The sequence below is a fragment of the Notechis scutatus genome, chromosome 7 (genome assembly GCF_049901735.1).
Source record: "Notechis scutatus isolate UNSWTSFEM ecotype Mainland chromosome 7, rNotScu1.2, whole genome shotgun sequence".
Taxonomy (NCBI): domain Eukaryota; kingdom Metazoa; phylum Chordata; class Lepidosauria; order Squamata; family Elapidae; genus Notechis; species Notechis scutatus.
The window spans coordinates 22,989,572-23,016,888 of NC_142015.1; the positions used below are offsets into that span (position 1 = coordinate 22,989,572).

General features: G+C 41.2%; 2 protein-coding genes across 7 annotated transcripts in view; both read left to right on the forward strand.

The window, feature by feature from the left end:
* The window catches only part of LOC113419326 (uncharacterized), a 132,889-nt gene extending 116,178 nt beyond the window's left edge, over positions 1-16,711 (forward strand). Inside the window, exons 76-86 of the mRNA XM_087969823.1 lie at positions 568-779; positions 1,281-1,443; positions 3,536-3,615; positions 6,490-6,653; positions 7,620-7,749; positions 8,067-8,230; positions 8,316-8,415; positions 9,407-9,751; positions 11,832-11,950; positions 13,375-13,490; positions 16,625-16,711. Coding sequence (XP_087825949.1) covers positions 568-779; positions 1,281-1,443; positions 3,536-3,615; positions 6,490-6,653; positions 7,620-7,749; positions 8,067-8,230; positions 8,316-8,415; positions 9,407-9,751; positions 11,832-11,950; positions 13,375-13,490; positions 16,625-16,631 — 1,600 coding nt within the window. The 3' untranslated portion in view covers positions 16,632-16,711. The remainder of the gene's footprint in view (positions 1-567; positions 780-1,280; positions 1,444-3,535; positions 3,616-6,489; positions 6,654-7,619; positions 7,750-8,066; positions 8,231-8,315; positions 8,416-9,406; positions 9,752-11,831; positions 11,951-13,374; positions 13,491-16,624) is intronic.
* Positions 16,712-19,405: 2,694 nt separating this feature from the next.
* LOC148130055 (uncharacterized protein CXorf65 homolog) lies at positions 19,406-27,068 on the forward strand. Of its 6 annotated transcripts, none has more exons than XM_087970097.1 (7): positions 19,407-19,527; positions 19,921-19,958; positions 21,389-21,475; positions 21,784-21,900; positions 24,248-24,322; positions 24,897-24,995; positions 26,094-27,068. In XM_087970097.1, exons 2-7 carry the CDS (start codon positions 19,934-19,936, stop codon positions 26,159-26,161), a joined length of 471 nt encoding a protein of 156 aa, XP_087826223.1. In that variant the 5' UTR covers positions 19,407-19,527; positions 19,921-19,933; the 3' UTR covers positions 26,162-27,068. The 6 variants fall into 6 exon arrangements, with proteins under 6 accessions (XP_087826228.1, XP_087826223.1, XP_087826225.1 ...); XM_087970099.1 differs by having other exon boundaries at positions 19,508-19,777; XM_087970100.1 differs by lacking the exon at positions 19,407-19,527 and adding an exon at positions 19,559-19,582.
* The last annotated feature ends 249 nt before the right edge of the window (positions 27,069-27,317 follow it).

Here is a 27,317-nt window from a genome sequence, read left to right on the forward strand (position 1 = left end):
TCCCTGTGTGCCCTAGGATGGATAGGGGATGGGCCTGGGTCCTCCTCTAACTGCTCAGCAGGCCTCTGCCCTTCCCCAGCCTCCTCCACAACCTCCGGAGCCATATTTCCACTCCCTGAGGGCTGTTCCTCCTCTCCCTCAGAGTCAGTCTCCACCAGGAGCATGACAAGGTGTCTTTCTTGGGTTTGAGCCTGACACAAGGAGACCAAGGAATTCTGGGAGTTGAAATCCACACACGATGGCTGAAGAATTCTGGGAGGTGAAGTCCACACATGAGCTAAAAGAATGTAGTGAGGAGGTAGATCCCCAAATGGGGGAATGCATTCCAGAGGAGTAAGGGACCACTCAGCCCTGATACTATGTGTGAGAGAAAGAAGGTGAAGACAGCACCTCCTTAATAGCTCTCAAAATCTATGGTAGATGCAACTAATAGAGTCCTCAGACTGGCAAGGCTTTGTCCATAGGTATGAAAACAATAAAAGAACTCAGATTTGGAAGAATCACCAGGTGTCATTCTTGATTTTGGGCCTGACACAGCTTAGCCAAATGCCTTTTTCCCCATTTCAGGTTCAGCCATGTATTTCTAGAACCTGGAACCTACGTGTTTCGGGATAATGCTGTTGAAAGCCGGATGCTCATTGTGGTAGTGAATAAGCAAAGCTTGGGATGTGATTCCCACACAACTTCCTTCCAACCTTCCTCTCCATACCAGCTGGCTCGGCATGGAGTCTTGAAGCACCCAGTGGTGAATATTGCTCCCGATTGGCCAACTATTGCAAGTAAGATCAGCCCTGTGTGGTGCATGAAAAGTATTTTATGGAGACTGTGCTGTGTTTGGCTTTTTGTGAAAGACAATATCCTAAACAGGAATGACTGAGTTATTAACCCTGCATTTCCGTTGTCTTCTCTACTTATATTGGGCATATAAGGCCTCCTGATTCCCTACCTCAGGCAGATAGAGTAGACCCTCTGGTCATGACCATAATTTGTTCCATAACTTTGGTCGCAACCCGATTTGGTGATGACCCGAACCTAATTTTGCAACTTTGGCACTTAAAAAAAAAGATGGTGCGGAAGGAGGAAATTGGCTGCAAAAAAAAAAAATTGTGAATTTTTTGGTCGGAACCCAATTTGGTCATGGTGAGAAGCATTTGTGACCAGAGGTTCTACCATGATTCATGGGAGTATAAGAAGGCGGTGCTTCACAATCAGAGTTGCAAAATTCTGAGCAGGGGACCCTCCTTCCCTCAATCAGGTCCATATTTCTTCTGTTTTTTCAGTTGTCCTTTTCATCTTGGGCTTCCTCACCGTGGTGTTGACTGCCCTTTTTTTCCTACTGAGGCCCCCCAACTGCCCTCCAAACCCAATGAAGATGTGGAAGCCCCAATGGAGGAGTTTAGGAGAATATTACATCCCACCAGAGTATGTGCTTATTAAAGAGAGGTGAGTGGAGAAAGCAAAGTCAGCTGGTTTAAAACCATGGATGCACCTCCAAAGTTGCCAGCATATTTTTTTTCAAAAGACTTTAATCTGATGAGGCTCCTTCCCACTCAATAATCCCTAAAGATCAGCAGAGAAGAGGGCAAATGTTGTGGATTAACTTCTACCTCTAGTAAGTCATTTCCTCTTGGATATTGTTCTCCATTCGTGTGATGGAAGGTAGCGAGGAGGTGGCTTCCCCAGATTTGGGGGGGGGAGTGCATTTCAGAAGAGTAAGAGGCAACTCAATCCTGATACATGTGTGATGGAAAGAGAGTGAGGACAGATCCTCCTTAACAGTTCCCAGAGTATATTGTGGATGCAGTGGAACCTCGGATCACGACCATAATCCATTCTGGGACTTCGGCCGCAATCCGATTTGGTCATGACTGGAAGTGACTGTGCATGTGCACACACAAAAATTGGTGTGGAAGGGGAAATTGCTGTGGTAGGGAAAATTGCCACGGCTGTGTTTGATCGCCACCCGAAGATGTGTTCACGACCAGTCAAACATTTTGTGGATTTGTGACCTGAGGTTCCACTGTAGTAGAGTCCAGCAAGATTTGTAGGTGTGAAAACAATAAAGCATTCAGGTTGGATGAATCACCATGTGTTATTCTTAGTTTTGGGTCTGACAATCTAGAGTAACGTTGTTAAGATGAATTAGTGTAGAGAGTTCAGAAGTAACCATGATAAAAATATCCAAGAACTATTGCATAGACAAAAGGGGATGGAGCATTCTTTATGTCCTGGGAGAAAAGATAATATTCAGAAGAAGTTCAGGCAAATACCTCCCTGATAAACTGGAGTGTAAGAAGGGGAAGGAGATGCATCACAATCAGACATGCAAAATTCTGTTATTATAGCCAGTCTGAACACAGTGTAGTTTTGGTCTTCCTGTGGAGTTGATTTTCTGATCGGATCTACTTAGAGGGTCTGACAATTAGACAAACTGTGTTTTTATTTCAATAATATGTTAGCAACATTGGCTCTTGTCTCTCCTTCTGTTAAAGAGCAGCGAGTCAAATAGCAGTGAAGAAGTCTGCTTTGGGTCTTCATGACAAGGTTGTGAATCCGATTTGAAGTCTCATAGTCAAGGGGAACACTGATTTAGTAAAAAAAATATATATCATACAATCCTGTGTTTGCAAGGAACTTTTTTAATCTGTTGAGTTGAAACCTCCTCAGTGGAGGAAATCAAATCTGAGCATCGTAAGCAGATGGCTGTCTGATCTCTGCTTGAATTCATCTAGTGAAGAGGAGACCATCCATCGCTCTGGATAATTGGTTGCACTGTCAAATTGTTGTTGTTACTGGAAAGCTTCTGTCCCTCTAGGAGGGAATTAGAATCTATAATATTTGCCAAGGCATTTCACTGGGTGTCCTTCAGGGCTAAGGTAACCTTACCTAAAGCATTTTCTGGTAATCTAAGCATCTGTTTATTACTTGGCTGCATTGTCTCTTGTTAATAGTATCTCTGGAAGAGCCATCATAGATTTCACACCATATGTGTGGGTCCTGTTGCAAAATATTATGTTTTTTCTAGTGTGGTTAGTGTTAACTCATAAAATGTTTCTATGGTCTCTTTATAGTTGCCAACAGAAAGGGAGTGGGGAACAGTGTGGCAGCTTGCAAAACTGAAACTGCATGCCATAAATGTTTTCAAAGATAGTAACTAGGTGACTGAAGTTTCTGCCATGCAAAATTCTAACTGGAGAGTATTATTGATGACTCTTGGCTATGGATGTGTCCCATTGGAGAATATGAATTACGATACACCCAGGGGGTGGGAGAAAACCGGGGTCAAGGGTGACAATGAATTATGCATCTCAGAGTCAGCTACAGTGCTGGACAGTTTAACTCCCAATAAATCCTTTTGAAGTTTTTGAAGTTTGGCTCGAGACTCATGATTTAATTGGGGCAACTGCTGGAATCCAGAGCTCGCCAACTCTGAGACACATGAGCTTCTTAGACTGTGATTTATACAGGTGTGCCACTCTTAAGATTAGATGTATGTTTTCCATCTCTACTTCATTCTCTCTCATCTGTCATTCAGCCTCCGGTTCAGCACAACTTTTGGACCTCAAAGCTTTGGAGACGAACTGGGTGTCAGAGAAGAAAGCTTCCCTGCATTATGTAAGCATCTGCCTTGAGGCTTGGCATTCTCACAAATGGGTGGTGAAAGTTACCTCTTTCCTCATCCTGTGGGATCAGCCAAATGCTCCTGATTGATATGTGCTTTTCTCCAGTTTGGGCATGAGCAATGAATGGATCCTGGTCTTTAAAATAATAATTTTAAAAAGCTGGAGAATTCTGGGAGTTGAAGTCCACAAGTCTTAAAGTTGCCAAGTGTGGGGACCCCTGCTCTATTCGTTTACTTAACGATTGATAGATGATACATGAAATACGTACCTGATAGATGATTGATAGATGATAGGTTATGATGAAACGTGAAACATGTAAATGATAGATGGTTGATAGATGATACTGTAGATGATAGAGAGAGACAGATGGGTGGTCTGAAGAGGGAGGGAGGGAGGGAAGGAGGGAGGGAGGGAGAGAGAGAGAGAGAGAGAGGGAGAGATTCCCTTCTCACCCTTATGTGGGCTTCAATCTTGGGTCCTCTACCATAAGCTTGGGAGTTTCAGAGTTCTATTCGGTATCTTAGCTCTTGCTAGCACTGCACTCTTCTGACAGAGCTCTGGTGTAATTACTGAGATCTGTTGGAGCTCCTCCCCCAGTTTAGGAGTCATAGCTCCAAGTGCTCCTACCACCACTGGGACTACTTTGGCCTCGACTTTCCACATCCTCTCCAGTTACTCCTTCTCCAGCTTCTCATCCTCCCTGCTGTTGCTGTCACCTTGTACCACTATATCTATCACCACTGCTGTCTTCTGGTCCTTGCCTACTACCTCATTGTCTGGTTGACTGGCCAGTACCTGCCTGTCTGTCTGGATCCAAAAGTCCCACAGGATCTTAGCCTTCTCATTCTCCACAATCTCCAGTGGGATCTCTTATCTGGACCTGGGAGAGTCTAGCCCAAGGGGTGTCAAACTCAAGGCCTGAGGGGTGCTTAGATCTGGCCCATGGGGCCACCCTGGAAATAGTGAAGGACCAGCCCACTGCAAAAATGGAGCTCAAGAGAGTTAGGGTTAGGATTGCAGGAGGCTGTTGCTGCTGAAAACAGAGTTCAGGAGTCTGTCTTTGCTGGCAGAGCGCTTGGGTTACAGATGCCCCCAACACAAATGATGTCAAGCTGGCCATGCCCCCCCCCCCTGGCCATGCCCCCCCATTCCCCCTGAGGTCAAACACAACCCTGATGTGGCCCTCAATGAAATCGAGCTTGACACAGAGACACTGAGCAGATGTTCACATGCCAGCTATTTGGTTGTGCTCTTCAATATGTCATTCAGTTTCTGTGTGGGTATGTGCATACACACAGAGAGAGGCCTCTCTTGCATGCATCCTTGTGTGTATAGTTTTTCCTTAACATTTCCAAAACAAATTACAATTGGTAAAGCGACAATTCATTGTGATAGTTGTGCAAATGATTTGTATCAAAGCGCTTTGTTCATACTTTGCAAGTCGCATCAACTCTTCAGTCCATTACATAACCGGGGCCAGGAATGTACTTTTCCAATGTTGCTTAGTTCCTGAGCAACAAAAAGGGTGTGGAGCATTCATCTCCATTGTTCAGCTCTTATTTCCCTATAGTAAGATTGCACATGATTAATAAGGCTTTGAGGCAGGTTTCAATATTTTCAGCAAAGTTGTAAATGGTGATCATGTGTCCCATGTTTTGCAAGCATCATAAATACATGCTGATTCCCCAGAGCGTGAATTTTGATCACATGACCATTGGGGATGCAGCAACAGTCATAAGAGTGAGGACCAGTTGTAAGTTAATATTTTTTTTAGCGTCATCGTAACTTTGAATGGTCATTAAAGGAATTGTCGTAAGCTGAAGACTATTTTTAAAGCTCTGTGAGATCTTCAAGTTAACATGTTTTCGATGGTGGTGAAGGAAAGCTTCATCCAGTAGATGGTAGCATTTCTACTCTTTGCTTAAAATATTCTCTAATTCACATTAAGAGATGGAGTTTTTTTTTTATTTCCTAATCATCCTGTCGATTCTAATTGTTCATTTCTCACTCAGATCTCAGGAGCAATCTCTATATTACGTTCTAAATCACCTGTCAAATACTTCAAGAGTACCTTGGAACCATAGATGACTTTCAAGCATGACCATGGAAAATCTTTGATCATGCTAATTCTTGAACAAATTACAATTGCTCTTATAAATTGCAGCAATAAGAAGCACATGCTTGCTACGAGCCTGTTCCATAGAAATGAATATAAGATGAAGAGCTCTCTACATTGAAAACATTTCATAGCATCTAATAATCAGTGATGATTCATAATTTCCACAGTCTTTAACCTCTGTTGTGGCTTTCTGGATGCAAAGTTTAGATCAGATTTTGATGTACTTGATCCAAGTTTTATAGAATGCCGATTTAAAAGTTGACCCTAGCTATCTATACCTTTTCCCTGAAAATAAGACCCAACTGGAAAATAAACCCTAGCATGATTTTTCAGGTTGCTTGTAATATAAGCCCTACCCCAAAAATAAGCCTCAGTTTAGATAGTCAGCCAGGCAGATGCATTTGGAACCATATTTCCCCCAAAATAAGATCTATCTGGAAGATAAGCCCTAATACATCTTTTAATATAAGTCCCGGTCTTATTTTCGGAGAAACATGGTATATTATCTTCCTGGTATTCTACCTTCACATAGCTGATTCCTGGATATATCATTTTGGGTAGCAAGATGGGTGGCATATACATTTAATAAATAAATTTCCAAATTTCGTACTGCAACAACCTCAATATGTAGGGACCACCTACAATCTGGGAGAGGATCTGGAAGTTTGCCTCCTTCATTTAACCATTTCTTCCTGTCCCGTTCTGGTCTTAAAGGTACTAAGAAGGTAGCAAATGTGTTTCTTTCAGGCAGTAACCAGTTCACAGTCAAAAATCTGGAAGACTTCAGTGTTCGCACCTTGTATGACAAACTAGAAGATCAGAATTTGCACCTGGCATCCCAGCTTTCCAAACACCGGGCTGAAGTCTCAGTGTTTTATCGAGAAATCTGTCAGAAAATTCAAAGTCTTTGGGTTAGTATTTTGAAGCAGGAAGCATACTTTCTTTCCCACAAGAGCTGATGTTGCTGGGGACTATTATCCCAAAACATGAGGAAAGGTCAGAATTAGGAAAAGTTGCAATGGTAGGCTAGCAAGAGGATCCAAGTGCAACCCGCAATGAGGTCATGTGGGTCATGACATCATCACATAAATAATGTGATGATGATGAAAGTTGCATTATTTACATAATGATGTTATGATGCTGGTGATGTTACTTCCTTCCCCCTTTTCCTATGGATGCTCATGAGAGATGATGTGGTGGAATCCAAGGCTGAGTTTCAGGAAGAAGAAGTAGAGACACATCAGCCTTGAATCGTTGCTATACAGGAAGAGATGCAGAAAGAGATCCTCCCTAATTCTTGACAGCATTTATCAGAGCGTTATGCAGAGTGTGCTTTAGTATGGCAAGATTCTGTCTATTGGGCGAACAGTGATAAAGAAACTACTTTGAGCATTTACTCAGGTCAATCTTGGTTTCCCACACCTGACGACTAGACATGCAAGTAATTCCAATAAAATGCAACATCACACCCCCTAAGTTTAACAAAAGGGAAACTTTTACCAGGGAACTAAATCAGTTGGTGAAGCTCCAGGATATAAGGTAGTGTTACAGTAATACGAGGGACGTGGTGGCTCAGTGGCTAAGATGCTGAGCTTGACGATCAGAAAAGTTGGCAGTTCGAATCCCTAGCGCCGCATAATGGAGTGAGCTCCCGTTACTTGTCCCAGTTTCTGCCAACCTAGCAGTTTCAAAGCACGTAAAAATGCAAGTAGAAAAATAGGGACCGTTTTGGTGGGAAGGTAACAGCGTTCTGTGCCCCTTAGAGCCAGAAACGACTAGCACGTATTTGCAAAGGGAACCTTACAGTAATACACAGGTATGCATAATCTTATCATTGTTCTTTGTATGAGTTGCAAAATATTGTTTTCCAATTTTAGGATATGATACAGGAAGTGGATTTGAACAAACTGAAAGGTTCTGGAGAGGACATCTCAAATAAGGGGATCCAACAGAGTGTGAATTCTCCAACTAAATCCTCAGGGGTCTTGAAAGCAATGGGCTACTCAGGTGGGAAATTAAGCTAATTAATATTACAAAGTTCTCTAAGTTTCCCAGTCTGGTCCAGACAATTAATCCCATTCAAAAAATGCTTATCAGAGGATGGAAGTAAGAGGTACAGATATTTTTCTTTTTAAAAAATCACATTGTCCATTTCCATTGTTGAAACCTCTCTATGATGCAGTTATTATCCTTGGAAAGGACTGTAGCATGTCAAATATATTCTCATTTCCCAAGAAAAGTTCATGTGAGAAAATACAGTTTCTTGGGGTGCTTAGAGGCTTCCTTTCAAATCAATCCAGTCAATTTGCCGAGTTTTGTCTTAGGTGCTGAGTGGAAGGAGGCTACTGAGTTAATGAAAATTCTGGGGATTTTGCTGCAAAAAATCCAGTATTCGAAAATAGCCATGAAACAAGAAAAGGCCTACAAACATGCTAAAGATCTCAGTCTAGAGAAAAGTCAACAGGTTGCAGCTGAGAAGCAATGCATGGTAAGAATTGAAGGTGTTCCTGTAAGAACCTCCACTATCATTTCCATTAAGAGAGTGATTTCTTAAAATTGTTTACTCTCTCCAGGACACTCACTTTCTGCAGCAGCTCTTGCTAAAAAACAGCGGAATATGTGCTTCCTCCTCCTCCTCCTCCTCCTGCTCCTCCCATAGGTGTAAAGATGAAGGTAGGGGTTTTTCATTTGATCCTGGAGCACCCATTCCCTTCCAGTTGTCATTAGATTCCCTCTGTCGCCCAGAAAAACTGAATGGAAACTGTTCCATTCTTGTCTGGTTTAGTCCTGTCCAATATTAGCAAAGTGCCTCTGATTTCCAGTCGGTGGTGGCAGAAGTTTTTAAACACCAGAACCTCTATATTTGTCACAAATGCATGTTTTAGGAAATACAGATCTCCCACCTGCTTAAAGGAGTCCCACATCTGTGTGACTATCAGCACACAGCCATATTCCACGCTGCCACATAGCCTGAGAAAGTGGGAGGCGGGTGATTTCAATGGAGTAGTTCTAAGTAGGCAAAATAAAATTCTGTTCTTAGGTTATAAGTGTGGCGCAGCAGAGAAAAAGGATCTTACACTGAGACAGATCGTGATTGATCCATGTGATGTGATGATGGGAGAAAAGGGGTTGGATTGTAGTTGGGACATTGTGGGAAGTCCAGGAAATTTTTAGTTTTGAGATTCGACAGACGTGCCAGGTGCTATTCTAATAAAGGTACTTTTGAGGTTATGCTTGTCTCGGAGTTACTGATTGGAATGGAGATTTGCTGGAATGCTGACACATGGAACATAAAACAGCCAATTTTTCTCTTCAAACCTTCTAGAAAAACTAAGATGGCTTGTTTGTGTAACTGGTGTGGAGCCACTGCTCTACAAGAACATCATGCTTGCCAACACCATATATACAATCAAGCATTTTAAAGAAGCAACACACCGGTACCCTTGCTCTTTTCCTTCTCCAGATGATGAAGCAGGTTTTCATTAGGTCCTCTGAAAAATAGCTTCTCATCCAGCAAGTCTTTTTAAAAAAACAAATGTGGGAGAATAGCTCTCTGTATCTAAGATGATTTTAGGAGGTCTCAAAACCCAAGAGTCTTAGTAGATTGAGGGTTTCAGAAACAAATGAGTTAAATTAATTCCAATCCATGTTGTCGTCATCCCAGGAGCAAATGGAGAAGATGACAACCATCTTTCTTTGGGAACCAGCAAAAATACCTTGGTCGCTACGAATATAGCTAGTTTATCACCCCAGAGATTTGTGGTTTATCGTTTTGGCTGCACAGTGGCACACCTGATGCGAAGAATCTTCTATTTGCCAGCATTGGTACTTCTATTGGCTGAAGCAATCCCTCAACAGAACTCCAAGGCAGATCAGGAGGTCACTTGGCTTACCAAAGACTGGTACTACGATGCTAACAACCATTTCCTCTACATTCTTTCAACGCATCTGGAGAATGCTGGAGAATTTGTGGCAGTGTTGCTGAATGCCATGGCACACATCAAAGCAGGTATAATTCATGGGTATTCATGAGCTTGGATGATTGGTGCCCTCAACTCTCTTAACTCTAGCAGGGTGATGCCACCAAGGTTTCAGAGGGCAACTTTAGCATCAGATAGAAGATCAGGTGACCACTGAAACAGTTTTTCTAAGACCTTGGTTGTTTCTTACAGATATTTCATTACCCAACTAGGTAACATCATTAGTGCTAGGTAAAGAAACATCTGCAAGAAACACAACCAAGCTCAGAGAGCACCAAGGACCCCACAGTTCAACCCTGAGCTACCTCTTCTCTTCTACCAGTAGTTTTTCTATCTCCTACTTTCAACTTCTACAACATGCTTCTGGCCAAATGTGATGGAATTTCAACTTTAGAGATGCTCATTTGGTCTCACTTCTTGAAAATATTAGATTAGGAAGAGCTGGACTGATTCAATTTGTCTCCATCTTATTTTTGCTAACAAATGGTTCACAGTAGAGGTGGAAAAATGGTTTTTATCACATTCAAATGCCATTAAAAGATGCATACATTGATATTATCTAGAGAGAAATGAATACAGAGCCGCCAGTTTGAGAAGGAGTGTCTTTCACTTTATGAGTCATTCCACCCTGAAATCCCTTAATTGTAGCTATCATGAAACACAACCCAGTCCTGTGAGTTTGAGGTGATAGATTATTACTATATAATATGGAGTTCTGTCTTGAGGTCCTTTGATTGCAGCCATCTGGGAGTTCAACACAAGGATTGCATTTCTGGTAGCCATCACATTCATACTACAATGTATATTTTATTTTGTAGCATGAAACCCTTCAATAGGAAATGCTACAGACTGAACCAAGGACTATCAAATACAGAGATGACAAACTATTGCCCCACCAAGCCTCATCCCAGGCCATTCCACCTTGTGATTGATTGACTGATGTTCTCTATGTGTAATTAGATCCAGGGATTACTTCTGGATTCAATTTAGGAAGCCATTCTTCATTGCTGGAGTTTCTATAATTTGCTTGTCCTCTTTTATCTGCTTTGCATCTTAGGTAACATTGGAAACCAAAGGCAAGTCACTCCCTTTGAACACTTTCTTTGTCTTTTCACAAGCTCTTGTGGAATCCTCTTCTCACTGTTGCCCAACTTTGATTAATGAAGGTCTTAGCATCCCTATGAATGCTTGAATTCAAGAGTAACATTTGGGCAAGTCAAAAATAATGATGGAATTTCAAGGAGAAGAAATGGCACTGTCCAACCCAGAAAAACTATAATTGTGTGTATGTTTACTGAGAAATAGGACCCATTGAGTGTAATGAATTCATTCTGAAATTAGTATAGGGTTCAGCTTTGGGGGCATATTTGAAACAATGAATCATTTTGACCATCTTGCCAAATAGTTTTATGGGGTTTATGGTCATTCACAAAATGCTCAATCCTTAGAAAAAGAGGAGAGTTTGTTTTTCCTACGGATGGTTTGGAGATTGCTTTCTAGTCCCAACCAACTTTTAGTCATGTATTGGTAGGGTACAGGACGTGCTTCCAAGCAGAGATTGCACCATACCTTTAAAAATGATACATAGACCCTTGGAAATAAATTAAGAGAGGGATAGGAAGTAATATTTAGCAGTCTGTTAGCTTTGCATTTAGTAAGTTAATGAAATAAAGAGTATGGTAAACACTAGAGAAGGTATCAACATGGAGTTCCACAAGTGTTATTTTTGGTTCCGTATTGGAGAACCCAGATTGTGGCTGTAGGTTCCATTATTTTCAAATGAGAAATTTAAGGTTATCTATTCAATGGGCCTTGTGGTGACTGGTGTGTCTCCATTTTTTCTGTACACTGGGTCTATATACTCAGCCGTTGTCATTTGTTTTCCTTTATATCTGGAGTTTTTGCTAGAAAGTTGGTTTCCTATTTGATCAGGATGGTTGCAAGAAAGAAAGTTGGGGGAAAGGACAGAGCAGAGACTGGAATAAAGCTTTGAAATTCACAGGGCCATCATCCTTACCAACTGACTCTTACAGCAATAAAAAGTTAATCTTAGAGGATGAAGAGCATTCCATCGGCATCACTCCTTTTTAAAATTTATTTTTGTACCAGGCCACCTGGAAGCCAACCACATTATCCCTGGATTTTGGAAAGAGCTCAACAAAGGCATCACAGCTCTGGCAGATGCTTTCTTCCACTGTTCCTGGGAAGCAGTGGAGATGACCGAGAAGGTAAATATAAACCTCCAGCTGTCCTAATTGGATGTCCAAGGTGCAGTGACTTTTAATGAGGAAGATGTTGGATTAGGGAGAGGGAGATCCAGATTGACGTTCAAACCAAGTCTTGGGTACTGAATAGCTAACTCCTCAACTTATTTCACAGGGATATTGTGGGGATAAATTAGGGAGCATATGCCTTGAGCTCTCAGTGCAAAGGGAGTATCTAAATGCAATAAATAAGGAAAACTCTAAAACTCATGGACTTACCTAGCAATCAGTTGTATTGGATTCCCTTTTTTTAATCATTGTAGAGAAATTGGAAAGGATGGTTCAGGGATTGCACGTGGATCAGTGGTGGGATTCAATTTTTTTTACTACCGGTTCTGTAGGCGTGGCTTGGTGGGTGTGGCAGGGGAAAGTTACTGTAAAATCTCCAGTCAGAGGTGGCATTTGCCAGTTCTCCGAACTACTCAAAATTTCTGCTATCGGTTCTCCAGAACTGGTCAGAACCTGCTGAATAGCACCTCTGACGTGGATGTATATGTGTGTGTGTGAAGCTAGCAGTTGTGGCACACACTAGAGACTTGATATCCCTAGTCACTTTGTCTCCTCTTTGCAGAAATCCCTAGAAAGGGTCTTCCTCTTGGTGTCCACCAGTTGATGTAGATGGCATCATCAACAATCCATCTCAAAAATCTGAACTGGGACAGATCTAGTTAGCCCTTCAATAGTTAAATACACCCCCCAAAAAATCCCACAACTGTAGGCTAGAGTGAGAAGTTTAAAGAAAACAAGCAGCACTGAAAGAAGGCTATGACCAATCACTTGCCCAGCAATGTCAAGAAATTTACATGGTCCAATCCATGAAGTCACCATGATCTTAGGTCAACTCAGGGGAGACTTACCTGTTGAATGCTGGGCATAGGTGGGATCTTCCATTGCTATAAGCATCAGCCAAGACACTTGGCCTGGTTCAACTTGGAAAGCCAAAATACAGATCCTTGCAGAGTGATGATGAGCCATCTGCCATTTTGGCATTCCTAATTATGAATCAGATTCGTTTAAAGAAAAATGAGAGGAACCACATCTGCTTACTGATTTGTACATGAAATTGCTTTTGAATCCCATGTGAAATCATCCTACCATGCTGAATTACAGGAAAATCCAGAAAAAGAAAAGGGCTGTTGATTGCACAGGATTCCAGCTAGTGTTTCGAAAGTGTATTTGCATTGCTGTCATTTTCAAACTTTAGCAATGAATAAGCAGGTAGAGTTTCAAAAGAATGTGAATGGTGAGATTTCCCAGAAATAACGGCAAAATCTTTAGATGCTCAATTTTCACCCTTGGGTGTAAATTGAGAATCTAAAGATTTTGCCGTTATTCCTGGGGAATCTCATCATTTTGAGGTCTTGTGCATTCCTTGCTCTCTCTTTTAGAAATCATTGCAACGTCATTCACCACTTTGTGTACCCACTCGGTTGAGTTTTGAAGAACTGTTGAGTGTTCAGAAGTCGCCCAGGCTTGGCTTCCTTGAGACAGATGCAGAAGAAAGGTACTTGGAAACTGTTTTGATTGGATTAGGAGCTCAGCCCTGTGACAAATCCTGAGCTCTTCTTCCTTCTGTGCATGGATAAATAACCCAACCCTGATTAACAATTTTTCATCCCGGGAAATTGATGTGTGCTATTCAGGGCATGCAATCCAAACAGGACACCTTTGTTTTTGTTTTCCTTGCAACACGGAAATAATTACCCAATCCAATCCCGTTTTTGTAATCGGTACCCCATTTATCACTACAGACTCTTTTGGAGTTGGGGATCAAAACAAAAAGAGGCATATGCTAAGACCAGCAGAGAGCGCCCAAGACTTTGATTTCTGCCCAAAAAAGGACCCGTGGAGAATAGAAGCTGAATGCAGCTGCCAGTGTTGAACATGGAAGCTACTGCTTAAGCAGTGATGGGTGTTAAATGCACCTCCTCATTTGAGCCTTTGATCGAGTCCAAAAGGAGTGAGATCCAGGCTCTCTGACTCGGATTTAAAGCCAGCACACTGGCAAGCTCAGTAATCTGATTGCAAGGAGCAAGTCTATCTTTATTTATAGCACTTAGCAATAGCACTTAGACTTATATGCCGCTTCACAGTGCTTTTACAGCCCTCTCTAAGCGGTTTACAGAGTCAGCCTATTGCCCCCAACAATCTGGGTCCTCGTTTCACCAATCCCAGAAGGAAGGAAGGCTGAGTCAACCTTGAGCTGTTCAGGATCAAACTCCAGGCAGTGGGCAGAGTTTGTCTGCAATACTGCCTTCTCACCACTGTGCCACCAGAACAAGATTATTCCTTTCTCCTTCCCTTCCTTCCCTTCCTTCCTTCCTTCCCACTTAGCAATAGCACTTAGACTATACTGCTTCACAGCGCTTTTACAGTGGTTTACAGAATCAGCCTATTGGGTCCTCATTTTACCAACCGCAGAAGGATGGAAGGCTGAGTCAACCTGGAGCCTGCTGAGATTCGAGCTGCCAAATTGCAGTCAGCAGAAGTAGCCTTCAGTACTACATTCTAACCACTGCACCACCGCAGCTCTTATATCCTTTTAAATAAAACTGTAATGCACAGAAAGTGCCATGAGTAATCTCTTCATGCTTCTTTGAGGGAATAACAGAATTGGAAAGGACCTTAGAGATCTTCTAGTCCAACCCCCTGCTCAGGCAGGAGATCCTATATCCGGGATGGCGAACGTATGGTACGCATGCCAGAAGTGGCACACAGAGCCCTCTCTGCGGGCACACAAGCGGTTGCCCCAGCTCAGTTCCACCATGCATGCACATGTGCCTCTCACCAGCCAGCTGGTCTTCGGGTCTCTGCCAGGCATGCATGGGGGACGCATGCACATACATGGAGGGCACCTTAGGGGGACACACATATGCATTGCATTTTGGAGGTTTGTGCATACACATTCACGTGCACATGCGCATGCTTTGGGTACTCAGTGCTGAAAAGGTTAGCCATCACTGTCCTATATCATTCTGGACAAATGGCTGTCCAGTCTCCTCTTAAAAACCTCCAGTGTTGGAGCACCCACAACTTCTAAAGGCAATTCATTCCGCTGATTAATTGTTCTAATTGTCAATGAATTTCTCCTTAGTTCTAGGTTGCTTCTCTTTATTAGTATCTGTCATGCCCTTGTTAGAGTCGGACTCTGAGGGAGAGGAGGAACAGCCAACAGGGAGTGGAGGTGTGGCTCCGGAGGTTGTGGAGGAAGCTGGGGAAAGTCAGAGGCTGGCTGGGCAGTCAGAGGAAGAACGAGGCCCATCCCCTCTTCATCCTAGGACATGCAGGGAGGAACGGAGAAGGAAACAACTTGGCTTATGAGAGAGGAAGCGGCCATGATCTCCCTCATTGATTGTAGCTGGGGAGAATAGTATATAAGAGAGACAGTTAAAACACAGTGTTGCTAGAAGCAAAGCATGTTTTATTTTGGGCTGAAGTTATCTTGGTTGGCGTCCTTCCAACAGACTGTGCCTTGTTATCTCCTTGAAGTTGGTAATTACTTATCCTGGTCCATTGTGGACATTTCGTCATTGTAGTTTGTTTGGTTTTTTTATTTCACCTTTATCTGCTCATTGAGTTCAGACTGTATTGCTTTCTTTTGAAGACTATTTTTGAATGTTTAATCTCCAACTGAGAATGATGGAACAGTGGGGCCAAATTGGAGGCAATAAAGGACATTTATTTACATTTTGGATTTTATTACATTTGTGTTACACTCCGGGTCATCACAGTATCCATCCATTGCTTCTTGTTCTGTCTTCAGGGCTTTGGAGAATAGATTGACTCACTCTTCTTTGTGGTAGCCACTGATATATTAGAAGACTGCTATCATGTCACCCCCAGTCCTTCTTTTCATTAAACGAGACATACCCAGTTTCTGCAACTGTTCTTTATACTGTATGTTTTAGCATCCAGGCCCCTAATCAGCTTTGTTATTTCTCTCTGAACTCTTTCTAGAGTCTCAACATCTTTTTTATATCATGGCAACCATATTGTGAGAGTTGGGTTAGGAGAAATTATGGCTAGGCAAACTTGCATTATATTAGACCTGGTGGTATTCAGCAGGTTCTGACCAGTTCCGGAGAACCGGTAATGGAAATTTTGAGTAGTTCAGAGAACTGGTAAATACCCCCTCTGACTGGAGATTTTACAGTATCCTTCCCCTGCCATGCCCACAGAACCGGTAGTAAAAAAAATTTGAATCCCCAGATGAATTAATTTCCAAAGAAATGTGCTAAGATGGTGGGGTACTATATAGGGCACTATTAGTTATATTGATGTATTCATGTGATCAGTAACTTAAGGTTGTGGCACTGGCCACTTTCTTTGATGGTAGACATTTTGGAATTGTAAATCATGGCACACTCTTAGCAAATACGCCACCTTTGATGAATAACTGCACCAAATGTCATATAGCACTATATATAGTCAAAAATATGTTTTTCACACTTCTGCAATAAATACTCTTTCCACCTGGAAAATGTGTGGTGTAACAAAACAAAATTAGAGAATAGGAGGGGGTGTAGTCTTGGGTGGTTATGTAATTGTGACTCAAGTATTCTAATTTTCAGGATCCTTTCAATTTTATCTTTTTTAATGTCTCTCTTTCCAACTTCTTTTCACCTATTTATTACACAGTCTTTGAATGGTCACTCCAAGGAGGACAGCTCTCCTCTGAACTTCTTAAATTGTGTATGGATAAGAGAGACCGACGTCTACTCTTGGATGGAAAGATGAAGTTGATTGAGTAAAACAGATCAAAGAGGTTGAATCAGAAGGGGCTCAACATCTAAACATCCAGAGAAACCACGAGGCCCATCCCCTCTTCATCCTAGGACATGCAGGGAGGAACGGAGAAGGAAACAACTTGGCTTATGAGAGAGGAAGTGGACAATTAAAGCAAGGGTCATCTAGAACTTTTCAGTTGACTGTTTTTTTAATCCTTGCCTAATTTGTTTAAATTTAATTTTTGTTAGGTGTCATTTGTGAACCTGAAAAGAATTGAAAAGAAAGAGGCTACTTATCTACAGTGCATCTCTCTGGCTCTGTGATATATTGTGTATAAGGAAACCAAGTTTGCTTGAAGTTAGCTCAACTTCCTTTAAGAATGTAAACTGTCGAGTTTGTCAATTTTCTTCTCCAATTTCAATTTTCCACTCTGATTGGGACAGGCAAGATATCTGTTTTCCAATATTCTGTTGGGCTGGTTCTTGCAGAGGTCAACATGTATCTTACTAAATTGTGATAGTTCTCATTTGTTTTTTTCTAGAATTATAGTAGCCTGGTTAGAAACATCTGTGGTTTCAGTTAAAGTTTTATATTTAAAAAAATAAGTGTCTTAACTTTCAACATTTTTCCTGTTACTGCTGACTTATGAATTCTACCATCACTAAACTTTTATTCCCAAGTGCTAGATGCAGTAGTCACTTCATTGATATCTTAAGAATAATTAGATAGGTCATGAGTAAATGTGCTAAATAAGACAATGCATTTTATACCAATTTTCTCTTCAAAGATGCTGTACCAAGCAATAAAAACTTAACTGTGATAAATGCCTAAAAATAAAAAAATAAAAAAACTTACTTTCATTGATAATGGGAATTGATTTAAGAAACATTTTGCTTCTAATGCAATATTAGCACACAAATGGCTGGGTAATTGTCATGAAATTTTTGGTAACTTGGTGGTCAAACCAAACTTTGCCCTACTCAAGAGCTTAACATCACCACCGACCAAAAGATCTTCCTGTTGGCCATACCTTGAGGTGAAACCACAAACTGACCTTCTCTGGATGTGGCTAAACCTGAGGGAAGGTCAAAATTGTAAATCATTTGATGTTTAGGGCTTGGGAGTAATTGCCAATGTGCTGACTGTGTAGCCAATGTGTACCTGAGAATTGGATGGGAAGAGGAATTGGAAAATGGACTGTGATGTATTGCAGATGGCAAGTATGGATATGGAATCAAATGGATATTCCCATCCAGGATGACTATTTTCAAGAGAGAGGGGGGTGGAGAGGAGAGAGAGAGAGAGAAAGAGGAGAGATGAAAGAGAGAGGGAGGGAGGGAGATGAGAGGGAGGGAGGGAGGGAGAGGAGGAGGAAGAGAGGAAAGATGAAGGGAGAGAGAGGAGAGAGAGAAAGATAGAAAGACAGAAAGAGAGAGAGGAGAGAGAGAGGGAGGAAGACAAGGAGGAAGAGAGGAAAGAGGGAGAGAGAGAGAAGACAGGAGAGAAAGAAATAGAAAGAGAGGGAGAGGAGAGAGGGAGAGGAGAGAGGGAGGGAGGGAGAGGAGGAGAAAGAGAGGACAGAGAGAGGGAGAGGGGAGAGAGAGAAAGAGGAGAGAGAGAGGAAAGAGGGAGGGAGGGAGGAGAGAGAGAGAGAGAGAAGTAATTTCAGTCTTGCTTGTGAGCATTCTCAACTACTTGAAGAATTGAGGGTTTTTAATGACCATATTTACAGTACTTCAACCATATATACTTCACTTCATCCCATACCTAGGAAAACAAATGACTCTTACAGAGTTGGAGCAACCGAACGGTTTATTAAAAGCCCAAAATTATGTTTTAAAGAAGGATATAAAGTCAGTATAGGTGTCCTTCTGCGAAATATGTTTAAAGAGAACTGAAGAATCTACACTACATTGAAGGGGCTGGGTTTTTTTTAAATAGGTTATTCAAAAAATGTCAGGCATTCAATGGTACAAGATAATTTATGATTATGGCTCATGATGTAAGTTTCCAGTGAGCAGACAAATAAAACTGGGTCCTATAATCGTTATTGCAAAATGTTGCTGTGAGTTCTTATGTCATCTAAGACACATTTTGGAAGAGCATCCTATATGGGAGCTGGTATCTGAGGAACAAAATTATTCAAAGATGATAACGGGGCAATGGTTTTTTTTTTTCTTTTTCGGTTTTTTTTTTGGGGGGGGGGTAGGTGAGTGTCATCTCTTTCAATGTTATTCATTTCAGAGTCTGATTCTGGAAATTAAATATTCTCTCTAACCTTATTGTTCCTTAGAATCCTCAGTATGATTAATCCCAAACCAACAGATTCTCATTCTCATTCTCTCTCTCTCTCTCTCTTTGTCTCCCTCCCCACCCGCTCTTTCTATCTCCCCCTTTCTGTGGCTCTTTGTGTCTCTCTGTCTCTCTCTCCCTGCCCCTTCTTTCTGTCTTCCCCCCTCTCTCTCCCCTCTCTTTCTGTCTGTCTTTTCCTCTTCCTCTCTCTGTCCCTCCCTCCCTCCCTCCCTCCCTCCCTCTCTCTCTTTCTCTCATCCTTTGTTGTTGATTTTCGGTCAGCTGATCTGAAAACGTGGAGATTTCTTTGTTGTTTTGCTTTCTCTTGGCTTGTCTGCTAGCAAAGATTAAGAATGTTTACCAGCCCTCTAATAGGGTATTGTATCACCCTTGGAGAGCAAACAAATGAAGAACTGGGCAACCGGGAAAATACGTAACCAACTTGGCTTCTGGTGAAAGGCTATTTTGAGAAACAATCCTTGAATTACTTTCATTTGAGAGAGCCGTGTGGAATTCAGGAGGTGAGGCAGCTGCTTCTGCTCAACCGGCGTAATTTTTCCTGGCCTTGTGAACAAAGTTGGTATATGTGATTTCTTCAACTGCCATCTTGAAATCCTAATGCAGGCCCTTGAGTTTTAACATTTATTTGCTCTCTAACTCTGCTGGAAAGCTGTTGGGTTGGCTGCTTTGAGTTCTTACTTAAGAAGGAAGGCGAAAAGTGCATTTTTTCAAGTCGTTGTCATCTAGGGAAGTACAACAATTTCCTAGGAAGTAGAGCAATTTCTTCCTCCATGGGTAGAAAAGTAAACCGCACCCGCCATTTCTGGGAGTGGGACATTTTCCGAAGCATGTTATGCTTTCTCTGACTTTCGATCTAATGACTCCTTTCTCATTGCATGTGTTTCTCCTTTCAGGTTATCAGTAGAAATGTTTATAACTGTTCTTTATGGAGGTAAGTCAGCTCTCTCTCTCTCTTTGTGTTGTGTCCGGCGCAGGAAGGAAGCTCGGAGTCAGTGACAAGTTCAGCTCTTTATTGTGCTCCAGTACATGCTTAGCTTTAAGGGAAAAACCTGCGCCTTTTTATTCTCAAGCCGCCGCGGCCGCGACCAATGACATCGTTTCGAATCTCCCGCTCTTGGCTTGTCCAATCGCGGGAGATTCTTAACGGGCCAATCGGTGCGGCTCGCTCGGCCAATCCGGTCGCCGCGCGCTTTAGCCAATCACGGCGCGGGGTTTACAAGAATGCTAATTAACTGTACAGAACACTTTGGCTTCTGTTATATTCTGTCAACGAATCTGTGCCTGGTTGAAGACATCAAAAGTGTTCCCAAAATTTCTCTGGAAGTCCTCGACTTACCACTATAACTGAGCCCAGAATGATGGGTGTGAATTACATTTCATTGAGGGCTGCCTCAGGGTTGTGTTTGACCTCGAAGGGCTGGGAGAGGCATGGCCAAGGAGCACAACCAGTTCAATGTCACTCATCGAGATTCCGTTTTTTACCGCAACAGCCTCCTGGAGCCTTCTGCCAGTGCAAATGGAGCCCAGGCTCCGTTTTCGCTGCAGAGGGTTCCAGGAGGCTGTCGTGGCTAAAAATGGAGCCTGGAGCCTCCCTGATCTCCGTTTTCACTGGCAGAGGGCTGCAGGAGGCCATTGCGGCTGAAAACGAAGCCCGGGAGGCTGCATGCGGTCGTCCCAAGCCAGGGGTGGGATCCTACCAGCATAACAACCAGTTCAATGAGCATGCACTTCTTCATGAACATGCGCAGTACTTGCCAAAACTTCTCCTGCAAGCAATCACTGTCTCCTGCTGATGCATAGCAGTCAGCTGTGGCGCGTAAAGCAACTAAGGTAAGAATAAAGGACAGCCTAGAGTCCAGGCAGGCAGGTGGGGCCAACTTAAGAAAAGATCTTCAGAGAGAACCGGTTTGGTGTCAGCTGCTCTTTGGAACTACTAGTTCTATAGAACCGGGCCGAACCGGTAGAATCCCACCCCTGTCCCAAGTTCCGTTTTCACTGGCAGAGGCACCGTTTTCACAGGCTGGTCCTTTGTTGTTTCCAGGGCAGGCCCACGGCCAGATATAAGCACTGCATGGACTGGATCTGGCCCATGGGCCTTGAGTTCGACACCCCTGGTCTAGCCTATCAAGCAAACCAAAACGAATACGTTGCTGCAGGAATCATCAGAATTACGGAGGTTTACAATACTGGTCTTTGACTGCGATAAAGGCTTTGAATTGATTTGATTTGGGGGTTCACACTTTACTGCACATATTGCAAAATGGATTGCTGTCCATTGTGGTTGCTTAGCCATTTGTGTTGATGTCCAACTCCAAAGTTGGAGAAATGCTGCAATTTTTGCTTTCTTTATTTCTTTCCTAGAACAGAAGGCCAATCTTTTTAATATATACTGCAAAGTCCAGATTTTGCTAGATGGCATTAAACACCGCTGTGGATGTCAAGATAAAGGTGACACAGCTATGAATTAATAGACATAGTCTAAAATTATGTTTGCATTGAAACGCAATTTCTGTAATAATGAGCTGATTTGAATTCACTATATATTTGCCTGTCGGGAAAAGATAAACAGTGACTTGTATGAAACATGATCGATACATTTCTGCGAAGAGAACGAGGAAATAGAAGTCCGTTGTAATTCTATCAATGTGCACTTATTTTGAACCGTATTGACTTTGGTCAGAAAGAATAAGAAGTCTAAGAGGTCAGGGCATAATTTACATAAGCTACTTAACTTGTGGGTAAATTCTGAATTTCAGAGGAAATCGAGTTAGCAGATGAGAGTGGCCAAGTCAAGAATTTGCTTCAAAACAAATATCACTATGCAACTGAACTCCTGGGAGAACGAGAGACTTATGTGCTACTTCGTGTCACAAGTAAGAGACTTGGTTTGAATTTCTGCAGAATCCAAAGACAGCCTTGTGCACATGTCAAGCTGAAGACAAATTGCTCAGTTTCTCCACAATTTAATCCTAGAACTAAAGACATATTCTTTGTTCAGAATAATTGCATGTGAAATGGATTCACTAGATCGGGGGTCTTCAAACTTGGCAAGTTTAAGGCTTGTGGACTTCAACTCCCAGAATCCCTCCTCCAGTCATGTTAGCTCAGGAATTCTGGGAGTTGAAGTCCACAAGTCTTAAACTTGCCAAGTTTGAAGACCCTTGTGATAGATGATAGATAGATGATAGATACATAGGTAGGTAGGTAGGTAGATAGGTATGGGGAGAGAGATAGAGGGAGAGAGAGAGAGGTGATAGATGATAGGTGATAGGTGATAGGTGATAGATCAGGGATATTCAAACTTGACAGCTTTAAGACTGGTGGACTTCAACTCCCAGAATCCCTCCTCCAGTCATGTTAGCTCAGGAATTCTGGGAGTTGAAGTCCACAAGTCTTAAATTTGCCAAGTTTGAAGACCCTTGCACTAGATCATAGAATTGGAAGGCAACTCAATGGTCTTCTAGTCTAACACCTGCTCAAGGCAGGATACTTTGTACCATCCTAATCAAATGATTGTCCAGTCTATTTTTGAAAGCCTCCAGTGATGGAGCACCCAAAATGTGGGAGGCAAGCTATTGCACTGATTAATTGTTCTCACTGTCAGACCATGTCTCTTTACTTCTAGGATGGATCTCTCTTTAGCAAACTTCCACCCATTATCTCTTGTCCTGTCGTCTGGTGCTTTGGATTTTGCACCTTAAACATGTCTTCTTCAAGTTGCATCCATAACTCAATGATCACATTTGTGTGAGTTTTCTCAGGAGGGGCTGACCATTGCCATCTCTAGGATATTTGTTCATTTCAATTCAGTCTAGCCTGAAGCCTCATGTGGTATCCTCTGGAGATAATAGACTACAATCCCCACAATTCCCAACTAAGATATTTACTATTTATGGTAGGACCCAGGAAGTTGATTCCTTGCCATATGCCATATGCCATAACATGTGCACCAAAATTTGACTCACTGGGGTTTTTGTTTTTGATATCCTGAAGTCTGCACCCCATCTAAAGATTGGGTTGTATCATCTAAAGATTGAGTTGAGATAGCATCTTCCTGGGTTATAGTAATGACTGGTAGAAGAAGAAGTTTTCTAGAAATTACAGGCCAGAAGCAACAATTTGTACTCAAAAATCTGGATTCTTTTATAGTGTACATCCTTGATCCCTGAACTTTGATGCTTTGCTATTATTCAGTGTATGCACATGCAGAGAAGAGCAACAAAAATGATTAGGGGGCTGGAGGCTAAACCACATGAATAATGGTTTCAGGAATTGGATATGGCTAGTTTAATGAAAAGAGGGACTAGAGTGACATGATAGCAGTGTTCCAATATTTGAGGGGCTGCTCCAAAGAAGAGGGAGGACCTACTCTCTAAAACACCTTGAAGGTAGGATAAGAAACAATGGGTGGAAACTAATCAAAAAGAGAAGCAACCTACAACTCAGGAGACATTTCCTGACAGTGAGAACAATCAACCAGTGGAATCACTTGCCTCCAGAAGTTGTGGGTCACTGGAGGCTTTTAAGAAGAGACTAGACAGCCATTAGTCTGAAAGGAGGACCAATACAGGGCTGTCAAACTCCTGGCTCACAGGCTGGATGCATCATGTGCTGCCCACGCCTGGTTTAGCGAAGGGGGGGGGAAAGTCCCAATCTGTCACAGGACGCCGCCATGACAACTTAAGTTTGGCACCTCTGGACTGGAAGGTCCCTTCCAACTCTTTTATTTGGTTATTCAGTGCAAAACTGGCTCTTCGAAACCAGAAGATCCATGCTCCAGAAGAAAGAACTATAAGCTTGCATGCCAAGCTCAATCATAAGCATTGGCTACAATCCAAGTGCAATATGAGTTCCCTTAGTTTGGTTTATGACATTGTTTCCTTGTTGGAAATCCACTAGGACAATTGTGGCTTCTGGTGCTTCAGAGTTTTATTTTGCCCTTCCATATGTTTCCAACTTTTTTTTTTTAAAAAAAGAAGAAAATTGTAGAAGGAACTACATAATGACAATTTCATTAATGCTTTAGGGATTATCTTTAAAGGAAGTAGGCAACCGGATTTAAAATACTGTATGTATTCAAATAAGATATTTGTCATCTGAAAACAAATCACATTCAAAAATACCTTTCCATTTATGGAGAACGTCCTGATTAGTACACCTTATTCTGATTTCTAGATCACAGTTGTTTCCATCTTCACATTAATTGCTTTCTTACCACAGATGGAGAAAAATCTTCAGAGGCTGAATTTAGGCCGCTGTTGAAGGATGAGCACATTATTAACTCAAAGTTTCTAGGTCAGTAAGCAATTTAATTTTCATTTGTCAGTAAGACCAAAAATTGTCTTGAAAATAAAACAGGGAGAGAAAAAACTGAATTTCACTTGAACATTTTACAGATGAGATGTGTTGGAAAACATAGCTGTATTCATATTTGTTATTTTCATTTTATTATTTTTGTAAAAATTCAAACCAATGGACAAACATAATGTTCTTTTGTTTTTCTGTTTTCCCCATAACAACAACCCTGTTAGGTGGGTTGGGGTGATAGAAAATGACTGGCCCAAAGTCACCCAGCAGGTGCTCCCTAAGGCAGGAATAGAACTCCAAATCTCCTGGTGATTGGTCCAAATTCACCCAACCAGCTTTCATGCCTAACGCAGGACTAGAACTCATGGTCCCCTTGCCTATATAACAGCCTGTGAACATCATTGTTCTAATTGTAAGCAACTTTTGTAAGTAAACTGTTGGCCTGAAACTGAACTTTAGTTAGATAATTACCAATCTTGCAATTAGGGTATTCATTGTATTCCTCAGTTGTGAAAGCTAGGTTAATTTGAGTGAGCTAATTATGCATTTCTTCTACATAAAGCTAAATTAGGAAGTTGTCAAGAGCACAAGGGACCCTCCCCAAGGATGAAATCCAGAAGGGTTCACCGGAAGTCAACCTTGGATATTCCCACTGCTGAAGGTAAGTGTTAAGGTATTGAGATTTAAAGCTGGCCAGTTGCTGTAAGGCTGATACAATGTGAAGTTGATGCAATGTAAGGCTGATGCAATAAGGATGAATCAGCATAGCATGGGTATTGCCTTTCTAAGACCATGTCTTAGCCTTTTTAAGAGGTGTCTACATAAAGGCAGCCATTAGAGGGTGTGTTCTCTCTCTTGTGTCCGGTATCCATTACAGAGTTCTCCGTGTAGAGTTAAGTAAATAGATTGCTCGTCAGGTATTTGCCTACCACGTATATTTCTGTATATGTTTTGTATATAAACCACTGTTAAATGTCAAAGCCTCTGTGTGTTGTGTTTTGCTCCTGGGTTGTCTCACAATAGTAGTCATGCTGCAAATATTCTGACAGTAAGCTTGTTATGAAGGGAAAAAATGAGAGAGGCTTGGTTCATTAAGCATTTTGTGATGCTTTCCATGGGCCTTTATAACAATGGATTTATCTTCTGAAGTGGCTTACATCTTATTTTGTGAAGTGTGCTTGTTAGAGAGATCCTGTACCCTATCCACTTTCAACAAACCAAGATACTTGAGATTGCTCAAGTATTAATGCTTCCAAAATCAGGTTGTTGATTCTTGAGAATCTCCAAGGCAGCTAAATAAAACAATACGATGAAACTTCATCTAGACTTTTTATATTTTAACACATAAGATGGTTTCCATCATATTCCTCCCAAGACCTAATTTCCTATATTCTGTTCAGATAATACAAGGCCCCAGTCTTTTGCTATCTAGGTAAACACTTAACCATGTATCCAGAAGCAAATATTCTCAGTTGGATGAGAAATAACCATCTGATGATGTTATCTAGTTGGATAATGAACCATGTGCAAGAAAACCATGAAGCTCAGAGAGCACCAGTGACCTCACAGTTCAACCCTGAGCTACAAAAATTATATTCTCTTGGTAACCATCTTTGATGGCTTCCCAAACACTGTAAACCAACCCTGTTTGCAGCCTTACTTAGTTTGATTTGTATAGTGGCCCATCTCACCTCCATGACTCTGGACAATTCACAAGTTCCATCCATACTTGATTTCTCATTGTTTCTTTCAATTGCAGGCATAAGAAACACTTCACCCCATGGCAGTAGAACCAATGTTTCTCCAAAACAGAGCAAGAAGAACTGATTGGATGGATGGATTCATAACCCCCTGCTACGTTTTTGGAAATGTCTCTTTTCTGTTTGTTGTAAAATGTGGGTTAGAACTCTTCCTTCTTGCCAAAAGTAAAATTGCAGCATGGTAAGAGTCCTGTTGGAGTCACAAACGAGCTGAAATTCAAATCCAAATTTCATAATAAACTTCACTACAGAACGCCTAAAACAGGGGTCCTAATCTCTCTGGGGTGTCTGTGTGTGCTTGTGCATGCACACATATGGTACAGGTGGGCCAAGATTAATTAACTATAGAGATGCTGGCAGAACTTAAATACATTTTCTCACTTTTTCTCTCTTAAGATACTGTGGTTTCTTATTTCTCGTTTTCTTCCAAAGCTTTTAAAGAATTGAATGAATATCTTTATGCATAATGAAAGTAACCTTTAGCAATATTTATTATTCAAGGATCTGCATGTCTTTCATCAGATCAATAAAAATAGAATAGAATAGAATAGAATAGAATAGAATAGAATAGAATAGAATAGAATAGAATAGAATAGAATAGAATAGAATAGAAAGGAATAGAAAGAAGGAATTAGAATAGAATAGAATAGAATAGAATAGAATAGAATAGAATAGAATAGAATAGAATAGAATAGAATAGAATAGATATTGGAATATAGAATAGAATATAGTAGTTAGGTGATAAATAAAAATTACTATATTATGGTAATTTTTAATATGAGTTAAAGGGGAGTAAATTGAATGGTGTATAAGATAAAAAGGTGGTGCACTCAAATGGATAATTAAGAGAAAATCTTTGGAATTATTAACATTAATATGGAATTTATTGAATAACAAAATAAGAATATGTGATGAAATGGCAAATATGACAGCTAAAAGTATAAGAATATAGTGAACAGAGAATAAGAAATAAAGAATTTTAAGATATTATATAAAAAGATAAGAGTATATAAAGAAAAATAGCATAAGCTATATGAACTAAAATTGGATAAAATAAAAGTAAAAAATATAAGAATATTTTTGAAAATTTATAGAAAATGTAAAATGCAATGATGTGATAGGAAACTGAATATATGAGACAGATATGTAATTATGGTCATGTTTGTAAAAACCTGGAATCACACTGTTCGCTAAAAGAGATGTAAAAGATTAAAAATAAAAAA